General features: G+C 42.8%; 1 protein-coding gene across 6 annotated transcripts; it reads left to right on the forward strand.

Moving 5' to 3' along the window:
* On the forward strand, positions 1-8,716 carry LOC310999362 (protein LYRIC-like). Of its 6 annotated transcripts, none has more exons than XM_083989747.1 (14): positions 1-754; positions 1,008-1,127; positions 1,797-1,878; positions 2,251-2,424; positions 2,764-2,814; positions 3,185-3,325; positions 3,527-3,607; positions 3,736-3,804; positions 3,919-4,040; positions 5,036-5,152; positions 5,251-5,358; positions 5,472-5,614; positions 6,332-6,410; positions 8,583-8,716. In XM_083989747.1, the coding sequence occupies exons 1-14, from the start codon at positions 377-379 to the stop codon at positions 8,673-8,675; spliced, it is 1,758 nt and encodes a 585-aa protein (XP_083845873.1). In that variant the 5' UTR covers positions 1-376; the 3' UTR covers positions 8,676-8,716. The 6 variants fall into 6 exon arrangements, with proteins under 6 accessions (XP_083845873.1, XP_083845878.1, XP_083845874.1 ...); XM_083989752.1 differs by having other exon boundaries at positions 5,472-5,598; positions 6,318-6,410; positions 8,586-8,707; XM_083989748.1 differs by having other exon boundaries at positions 8,586-8,702.
* Positions 8,717-10,600: the final 1,884 nt, after the last annotated feature.

A 10,600-nucleotide genomic window follows, 5' to 3' on the forward strand; every position in this document is an offset into this window, starting at 1 on the left:
ATATGAGGTGAACCTGCTTTAACTCGCGGTCACAGTAGATGCATTGTAGTGGTGGTGGTCAGCTAACGGTGGCATCATATTATCTTACGATGATATCGGCTAGCTAGCTCGCTCGCTGGCTGGCTAGTTTAGCTTACTTTAGCTTATGAATTAACGCAGCCTTTCCGGGGATAATAAGGCCGATGCTGCCGCTGATGGTGGAGGAGGAGGAGCGGGTGAATATAATAGAGATTTCCATCATGTCGAAGTCGTTCCGTTATTTTTAGCTAGCTAGCTAGCACTGCTGCAGGCTAGCGCGGCTAATAGCAGGCAAAAAAAGCGTGACTAATCTGTGTGTTGTTTAAAAAAATAAAAAAGAAGAAGAAGGAAGAAATCAATGCAAGTGCAAATGGAGCAGTGGCAGGACGCGGCCTCTCAGCAGGTCAAGCTGCTCACACACCGTCTGAATGAAGTGTTGTCCCAAGGCCTGCAGCTGCTGCGCTCCGAGCTCGGCGTGGATTTGGGGCTGAAGCCCGAGCTTATTCCGCCATGGGTGATCCTCTTAGCGGCGGGTACGGGGCTGGTGCTGCTGGTCCTGGTCCTGTGGGCCTCGGTCTGCCGGACTTTCTGTGGAAAGAGACGACCCACCGGCGCCGCCGCCGCCCAGAGCCCCGTCGCTGTCGACGGCGACGACGGCATTGAAACAAAGCGAGCCGCTGCCAGTAAAGCTGTCAAAACCGAGGAACCGAAGAAAAAGAAGAAGAAAGCAGAAAAGGTAGGCCACATTTAAAAAAAAAGAAAGAAAGAAATGTGTCTCATCTACTACACCCCGGTTAGCACTGGGGGCTAGGCTAGCTGTCATGCTAGCCTCTCATTGACATCTGAAGCCATGCTGCAAGCCTTTTGGTGGTGTTAAATGTATTGGCTGTAACATAACTGGTCATTTATCGGGGTGTTTTCATTATTATAACAGCCCTACACATTTTTCTTTATCTTATTTTATCGTTATCTTCACGTGTTCTTGACAGAAAGCCCAGCCTAATGGGAGAGCTGTGGCTGAACCACAGGAAGAAGCCATAGTGTCGGAGGAGATAGTGCCACATCACCAGTCGCTGCCATCAGAAATCAAGGCTGAGAAGGCTGCAGAGGTAATTTGCTCTATTAAAGCTCAATGGTAACACATACACACTATAATAATAATAATGGTAATGTGACTTAACATCATAATGTGCCAATTGTGAAGCATATCCCCCGATTGTCGTTTTAAATGGACCCTAAATGCTATTGTATGAATCATATCGGTAGTTTTTTTTATGGCATCCTAAATCAATAAAATCGCACTTGAGGAAACGCCACGTTTTCTCACTGTCACTCTACAATGATGCTGCCGGACCAGCTGCTAGTGTTGGGTTACAGTTTGAAATTGCAGATGCAGCAAAGTCCTGGACGATGGCTGCCCCCCACCCCACCCTCCTACCCCTCTGACTGAGAACAGTACATGGTGCAGTCTTTCATCTGGACACCATAAAATAACCCATAATCTGTGCTCCTCAGAGATGCTGCAATCAGAATATGTTGCCACAGACACCTAGAAATTGAAACGGTGCTCCACAAATCCGGCTTGTAACCGATTTAGAGGGTCTTGGGGTTGTAGTTTCACTTATAAATAGACGTGGCTTGAGCCGAGCGTGCTATTTGATTGATGGTCTATGGTTGTTTCCGTGAGCCCCTGGGGTCGTTTGCCCAGTTGCTCTTCTTGGAGGTGAAGATATTTGTGTTACAGTAGCACCTAATGCCCAATATGTATCCTCTTCCAGGTAAAGAAGTCTAAGAAAAAGGCCAAACAGGCTGCAAAGGAGACCAAGGCGGTGAAAACAGATGGCAAAGAACCAGAAGAAGGTGAAACATTACAAATCACATCATAATTAAGTCCCTGCTTAATATACTCCCAGTGTTTTGACAGTTTTATGATCATTTTTTAACTCACCACTTTCAGTAACAAGGCCATTGCAGTACATAACAAAGAAGTTCTGTACTGATTTTATATTGACTTAAAAAATTTGGTTTAAACTTGATTTATTCCACCAGTCTCAGGCTGGTAGATTAGGAGCACACTGAAACTCTTGTTCTCATTCGGTGTGTGTGTGTGTTGGGGAAAGGTCTTTACATCTCCTCCTTCATCCCGTCTGATCCATACCATATCTCCTCACTAATCCTACACTGAACCTTGGCAGTGTTGTGAAACTAATTCCTCACTATGTTAATTTTCAGGCACATGGGAGACCAAGGTCAGCAACAAGGAGCGCCGCGAACAACGCAAGAAGGATAAAAGTTCCAGCGATGGCTCAGCCAGTCCTGGTGGAGGCGACACGCCTGTGAACAATGCCCCAGAGCAGCCCAAAGCCTCTGCAGCTCCTGCACCTGCAAACCAGAAGAAGAAAAAAGGTATTGGCTTCAATTATGTATATTATTTTAATTTAAATTGTGATTTTTTTTACTTGTTGACTTGCACACAAGGCACAAAATCTGTGGAGCATCTTGGATAAACAGTCTTAATTTGGCATCTAGACAGAGATCTGTGTATAGGCTGTTGTTGTATTTATGTAGTCTCTTGTTGACAGGACAGACTATAAAAACAAGCATTAGGGGAATTAGATTTCGTCTCTTGAGTTTTTCCTTGAAGTGTTGGAGCTCAAGAGTGTGTGTGTGTGTGTGTATGTGCTGCCTTTTCTCCCGTGGGCGGTGTTCCTGGCATATTTTGACCTTCTTATGCTTTGTTCTCAGGGGAATCCACTAAAGTGAAGGCAGAGAAGGTGGAGGCTGTCGTATCTCAAGGTAATTATCAGCGCAAAATGCTTCGGCCTTTGACTGGTTACCAGTTCAGAAAGACACCTTAAGTACTGACATTTCATCTTTGTGATGGAAGTGTGTGGCTGACATAGACATAAATCAAATGCAGCACTCAGGCTACTAACAAAAAATGAGAAAATTGATGTTGATGCCCCTTACACATATTTTTATTTTCATTTTTAACTTATTTTGAGTAGATTTTCTGTTCTGTTTGTTTAGTTTTATCCCTGTGAAATATTTTGTAATCTCTGATTCTTGATAAGTACTACATAATTAAACCTTATCATATGTGTGGCCAGCCAGAACTGTGTTTACTGTGGCTCCATGTCAAGTGTTTCTCTCTCTTGGTTTTTAGTTAACAACAGAGAAGTGGCAGCAGTGACTCCTGCTGTGGCTGATATGAAAGTCAAGGTCCCTGCTCACAATGTTGCCCCGAAGCCGGGCCCCTGGACGACCAGCAGGGAGCCCGTGTCGCTGTGGGGAGGAGACATCGATGGTAATAAAGAAAAAGAAAGAAGAAAATACATGTTGTTGAACCCTACACATGCTAGTGTAATATGTTATAACCTTTCTAGTGTCTCATAACCCAGTAAATCTCCATTAACCTCAGCTTCTGTGGTAGAAGTAGGGATTGATACACTGATATTGACCTTGGTGAAAGTTGCTGAGTCACTGTTTTTAAACCTGTCTGTTTCAGAGTCATGGACTGTGATCGACAGGAATGTGCCCACAGCAGAGTTAAACCTGACATTTACCGGACTGGGAGTTGGTCCTGCTGGTGAGTGATTGTGACAGTAAACTAATGATGATGTGAGAGATGGCTCTCACCAGTAGATGGCGTAGTAGTTTCCCAAAGCGTCTCATGTTCGTGGAGCGTTGAGTCACCGTCTCTTTTGTCTGTTGCAGAGCCCCGCACTGTGAGCGAGCTGCCATGGCTCAGTCAGCCCAGAGTGGACGATGAATGGTCTGGAATCAGTAAGGAGCTTTTTCTTATTTTATTTTCCTCAAAACTCCTCTCTTTAATGTTTATCTAACCAGTTTTGACTCCCCTTTCCACCTCTAACTGTTGTGTGATGGGTTATTTTTCAGATGGTGGCTCCGTTGACCCCAGCTCTGACTGGAACGCCCCCTCTGAAGCCTGGGGTAACTATGAAGAGCCCACTCCCGAGACCCCTCCTGCTCAGGAACAGCCGCTCCCGGAGCCCGCTAAGGTTAATCTGCTTATCAGAGCAGCTGTAAATACGTCTACTACTACGCTTCAGGCGAAAATAAGCATTATGGGAGTTACCTGGAAGTTTTAAAATAGCAACGCACTAGTTGACGACTCCTGAGGGCTCAGGCCTCGGGGCAGCTGCCCTGGTTTTTCATCTGCGTGTCGCCCTACTGCTTATAGTTATAAATACACAGCCCTTACACATTTATGAAGGCACTCACAGTTTATTAACAGGGGCGAGGTTTAGGATGTCTACAATCCACTTCACTGTAATTCATAATCATTGGTGTAACAGTAGGTTCCCAGTCATAGAAATGTCCTGGAAAAGCTTGAGTTGTCCTGGAAATGTATTTATCACATCGTGGCATCAGCTACCAGAGCTCTATCTGACTTTTTCAGACCCCACCAAGGATTTCTTTTCCAAAGAAGTGCCTCATGAGAAAAGTAGCGACTTTGAGTTGATAGTGTTTCCAGTATTGGAGGGTTTTCTCTGCTGAGTGACAGATAGAGGAGCAGCAGAGAGCTGTTTTGGGTGTGGTTTAAAAACAAAAAACAACATGTTTGCGTTGTTCTATGATAACTTTGTCAAGCATGTAAGATATTATTTCATAGATAAATTAGAGCCATTGACTGAACATCTTTAAATCAGACTTCTGGGAGAGAGAATGAGAGAGAGGAATAAACATAGAAACAAACTGGTTAAATGTACAAAATAAGGTACAACTGTCAAAAAGACTTCTCCAAAGCATCAATGGGACTGGGGATATATCGGTGTATGGCATGATAACATGTCTGTCAGACTGTAGCAGCTGAAAAAATCCTGGAAAATGATTTTAAGAAAAGAGTGGGGACCCTGTAGCACCATGCCTTCTGCTCCACTATTGTCATGTTGTTATATTCCCACCAGAAGGCCTCAAGTAAAGAGGTTCTGTAAATCTGATTTGGTCACTGCTGCTGGTTCCTGCTTCTTCATTTTTTCTCTGTGTTCCTCAGGATAATGATGATGATGAAAAGGACAAGGGAGAGACTGCTGCTGATGGAGCAGCTAAAACTAAAAAGAAGAAGAAAAAGAAGAAGAAGGCTGGAGAGGAGGGAGGAGCAGCCGGCCAGGTAACTGCTTGTGATCCAAATTCACGTTTCATTCTTGGATGTTAATCTTTGTTAAGCTTTGAGGAGACGGATGTAAACTCGGCTTGTTTGCTGCGTAGGGCGAGGAGCCGGAGAAGGAGGCAGCTCCTGCAGCCTCGGTGAAGAAGCAGCCAGCTGCTCAGGAGAACGCCGCTGCCATCCAGCCGGTCAAAACAGCTGCTGCTGAGGTCAGTGGAGCAGCTCTCTTCCTGTTCAGTCACATTAAACATTACAGTTTAATCAAGGAACATGCCTCTCTTCTTTCCTACAACGATACAGACTAATTCACTTATGCTTTCAGGTGAGAGTGGAGCGACCAGTGAAGGACAACACATCCTCAAAACCCCCCGTCACACAAGTGCCACAGAAGCCCGCTGATGGAGAGCCCACTGCCAAGCAGAACAGCCTTCCTGCTCCAGTCCAACAAAGTGAGCACATGAGCCAGTTCTGACTATAATAGTGTAGTTGGATTATCTTTTGTTTATTAAAACTCCACCCGATTCGACCTGAATTTTACCTGCACTTATAACACTTATGGTGAAGTGTTGCTGTTGCTTGTTAACTTGTTGGATCAATAGCTTATTTTTCATTAAGGCAGTCCATTGGCCCATTGACATAATCCCTATAGTTTTAGCAGTAGGTTCGTTACCTTTAATTGTCGGTGCAAGCTATTTTTCGAAAGGCGGAGCAGAGCCGTGAGCTGCTCAGAGCTACGCTATGGAGGCTAATGGGATTTCTTGGTTTCCCTCATCAAACTCATCAAATACACAATCCAACAACTCCAAAACGCTCTGGTGGGCAAGTTGTGACCTGCACATTCACCACACTATGAGATTTCGAGGCAAATGCAGAGACTGCTTGCCGAAAAACCGCCCCCGACGGGAACGTGCATCAGTGGTTTTGCATGAATTTACCTTGAAAACAACTCTGCTCCGCCGTTCTAAAAATAGCTTGCACCGACAATTAAAAGGTAACAAACCCACTGCTATGACTGTAGGGATTATGGCAATGGGCCACTGTGCCAAAATGTACTATCCCTTTAAGTTAACAGCAGTTTAACGATTCCTTATTAAATACACATCACCCTTTGCTGCATGATATTATCCACCTAAGAGTTTCGTCAACTCATCTTCTTGTGTTTCCACAGAAAAACCTGACGAGAACCAAGCGCCCAAACCAGCAGCAAAGAAGAAGAAGGCGAGGAGAGAGACATGAGATCGCGTCCACTCTGCAGATCTCTGTATGCAAAAGACTTCATATCCTGTTTATGCAACACCTTTTGTGACAAGAACTTTGAACTAAGGTCTTCATGATGAACTTAAAACCTTAAAAAAAAAAAAACCTGTCTGGAAAATGAAAACGACTTTTATACACGTCGCGTGTCAGTCGGTGGATTGTTGAAAACTGAACCTAGATGCAGTGCAATCTAATGTGATGCGGTGTTAATGATTTTTGAGTATGCATTTGATACTTTGATTCTTTCTTCTAATTCTACAGAATCAAATAACTGAAGGAGCTGTATTGTAGTAATTAATTAGACGTGTAGAAAAAAATAAATACTGATCATGTTTAGAGATTTGATGTTGGGGTGGCTAACGGCCGGAAGTTTTCAAAGGTGTAGAGAGTGAAAAACGGTCGACATGCATCAGGTCACTCAGCACTGGGCCATGATGGTGAACTGGCCTTCGCTTTGCAGTCTTTTTTTTTTTTTTTTTTTGCTCTGACGTTTGCGAGTCCTGGTGGCACAGCGAGAGGAGGCGTGCCGAGATCAAACGGATTATTTCTCGTCAATGGATTTGCTCAGTAGGGTGTAAACACTTGTTGTGACATAAATGAGACATGAGCATCACTAGTAGGTGCAGAAAAGGGAACCATGTCTGCTCTGTAATTTTTTGCATTATGATCAATGTGTGACTTCAACATTTCATTGACTCGGTCCATCTGGTTTGTCCCTTGTCTGACATTTGTAGTGCGGTGTGTCAACAACTGTCCCCTTGCTGTTTTTACTATCTGTGACTGCTTTGTGGCTGGAGCCGTGTGGGAGCCTCCGATCATAGATGTACCATTGCGGTGTCATCAGCCTCTCTCCACCACTTTCCACCTGTGGTTGAATTGGAAATCTTCAGAACCTTTTGTAAAACCTGTTTGTAATAAAAGAAAAGCTAAAGCCATATGTAAAAAGACTAAATAAAGGCCAGTTTTTCTATATTTGGGGCGTCTTCATTAGTTTTTGGGTCAACAACCAACCACTGTGTAATGATGATTACTTAAAAAGCCACATCATGTGATTTCATGAGCTGTCCAGTTGAGCCTGGAGGCTAATCTTTATAAAACAACCTACATTATGTCAAAATTATTTATGAAATCAGAAAAAAGTGCGTGACATCGGGGTTAAATGGAAAAGTATCCAAACACCTGGAGAAGACTCAAGTCATTACTGAAGGGCTATTCAATTACAAATTCAGCTGGGCCAGATTTTCAAACCAAGAAATGTATCTGGGCCAGACATTTTCAGCGGCTTGTGGTTTTAAACTAACACAAATTATGTTTATCGAAAAAAGTAATGTGTAATAATTGTTTCCATTAAGAAATTGATCATATTTGACACAGGCACATCAAAAAGTGCATAAAAACAATGAAAAAAAAAACTTTAATTGAACAGAAACTGAGGCAGTGGCAATACTTCACTCCACTTTTGAAATAATTGATCATATCTAAACCCAGGCACAAATCAAAGTGCATACAAAAATTAATACATGCCCAGTATAAGCAATAACTTGCTTCCCTTATGAATCAAAATACACATTTTGGTCCCTTGCACAGTGCATAAAGAAGAAAAACTGTATTCATTGTATACTGTAGGAATTTCTGAAAGCTCATGGTTCAGGTTTTTCTGCATTTCTTATGGGACCCTGGTTGGGGCCACTTGGAGGTTCCTACTGGTCGCATTTGGCCCCCGGGTTGCTATTTGAATAGGCCTGCATTACTGGGTAACACTGTCGTTTTGTATAAGAATAGATTAAACTATGCACAGTGGATAAATACCTTTCTTCGTGGATGCACCTCAGTTATGCTGCAATTAGAAATGTGCCTATGGTTACATATCAAATCCCAAATTAAACACTAGTTAGACACTATTACACCACAATAAATCTCACTGTCTAATGAGAAATGAAATACCAGATACCAGTGTCATACCAGTTCCAAAAATACTACAATTAGACACTATTACTCTCTTATAAATGATAATATGATATGAAATGACATCTGCTCGATGTTTTCATTTTGGGTCGACGCTATTTATTATCCTTGATCGTTGTATTCAAATCATTAAATCAATGTACTGATGTAGATCAATGTGTCATTACTCTCCTAGTTTACTCTCACTTCTCTTCTCTTCACTCTGTTTCAGCAGCCCAGCCCAGAGTCAGGCCAAGCCAGGCCAAATCAAACAGCTGAGACCTCTTTACCCTCGGCTACTCTCCTCAACATCTCAGCTGACTGACTGCTCGCTTAGACCGCTCACCTGACAGCTGTGACGCTCTGCTGCTGGAACTGGAACTGTTTTTCCCACAAGCCACCTCTCTGGCCTTATGACCACATCCATTATTTATCCTAACTTTGTACATCGTGTGTGTCTGTGTTTCCTGCACAGGTTAAAGGGATAGTTCACCCAAAATTCAAATTCACCCATTATCTACTCACCCTCATGTCGACTAAGGGCTGGGAGAAGTTTCAGAGTCCTCCGTGCCTTCTCTGAGTTGAATGAGTTTTCATTCAAAAAGACACACCAAAAAACATCCAAATACCTCCATGCTGCTCGTCTGTAATGTCCCTCTTGTATTGAAGCCCCGACATGAGAAATTGTTCCGCCGGTCAGTGCAAATCACGTGAGATTTGCACTGACACAGGAAGAGCAGTGAACTGAGAGACTGGGAGCTTCCGCTACAAACAAGCTTAAAATATAGACTTATCAATACAATACTTCAATACAAAAGGGACATTACAGACGAGGAACATGGAGGTATTTGGATGTTTTTTGGTGTGTCTTTTTGGACGAATAAAAGTGAGCACCATTCACAACCATTATATGGACAAATACTGCTGCGTGGACCCCCCTGTAACTCAGAGAAGGCACGAAGGACTCTGAAAATTCTCCCAGCCCTTAGTCGACATGAGGGTGAGTAGATAATGAGTGAAATTTGAATTTTGGGTGAACTATCCCTTTAAATAACATAATGTTATTGTATCATGATGATAAAAAACTGTCTTGAAAATGAGAGGAGAGAAATGGACAACCATCAACGGTGCATTCAACACGGCTTTTAAAAGAAAAATAAACAAGAATAGAGGTGATACTCCATACTGTATATAACTATTCCTGTTGTGACGGGAGGGTTTCCTCTGGTGTCAGCTTTGATATTGTCCTTCGATAACACACCCACGCTGTCTGTCTTTAACTCCAGCCTGACCTCTCTAAACCACTTTCTGTTGTCTGCTGCTCAGCTACACCTGCCGGTCTGATGGAGGTCAGCTGTAACAGCCGGAGGTGACCACCTGCTCCCACCTGCTCCCCCAGCACGAACACAGACACACATACACATACACATTCACATACACCTTCCCTCAATGCACATCGTAAAATATGTCCAGTTAGACAACAACAAAGATGTGGTTTCCCAACTGAGTGACATGACATCACAGCCCATACTGTTCAGAAATGCTTAATGTAACATATTTTAAGTCTCAGTGTTTATGCTTTGCACTGACTCACTCTTGACTCTTGAGATTTTAAGATGCTTGATATCACAAAACTCCTGGTGAAGGAATGCGGCTCTACTTTATTATAGTTTTCTTCAAATGAGCAAAAAGTAATCTTTAAGAAAATAAAAATTATTTGAATTTTAAATGAAAAGACTAAGGGATATAGCTAGTAGACTGCTGCAAGTAGGCCTACTGCTATCTATTGAAGCTCTATAAGTCCACTATGTAAAGTATTGCAGAATAATTTGGGGACTAGTGTCTAACTGTGGCACATTTTGGTCTAAGTATCATTTATTTTTGGATCTAATGTGCAACAATTTCTATTTGCAGCATAATTAAGCCTCTAAATAGCTAATATTTGTTTACCGTCTAATAAAGGTCATATCAGTTATAGTTGCATTAATGTGCCGCAAGGAGCTTTTTTCTACAGGTTTCTAGAAATGACACGTTACCTCATCAGGTTGATCCTCTCTAGTCGGTCACATGCTCCTGTGTTTTGTCATCAACAGGAGGACACTGCTCCGTTAGCAGCATTAACCGGAACTGGGCCGGAAGCAGGAAGTTTTTGTCTTCAAAATAATAGCGCAGTGTTATTACCGAGGTGCGTGAGTGACGTCATCATATCAATCAGTCAATCAATCAATCAATCAATCAATCAATCAATCA

This window comes from Trachurus trachurus (assembly GCF_905171665.1).
Source record: "Trachurus trachurus genome assembly, chromosome: 16".
NCBI classification, from domain to species: Eukaryota; Metazoa; Chordata; class Actinopteri; order Carangiformes; family Carangidae; genus Trachurus; species Trachurus trachurus.

Coding starts and splice junctions, on each gene's coding strand:
- LOC310999362 (XM_083989747.1), top strand. CDS start 377: ATGCAAGTGCAAATGGAGCAGTGGCAGGACGCGGCCTCTCAGCAGGTC. Junction 1,128..1,796: donor AGGCTGAGAAGGCTGCAGAG/GTAATTTGCTCT, acceptor ATCCTCTTCCAG/GTAAAGAAGTCTAAGAAAAA. Junction 1,879..2,250: donor TGGCAAAGAACCAGAAGAAG/GTGAAACATTAC, acceptor GTTAATTTTCAG/GCACATGGGAGACCAAGGTC.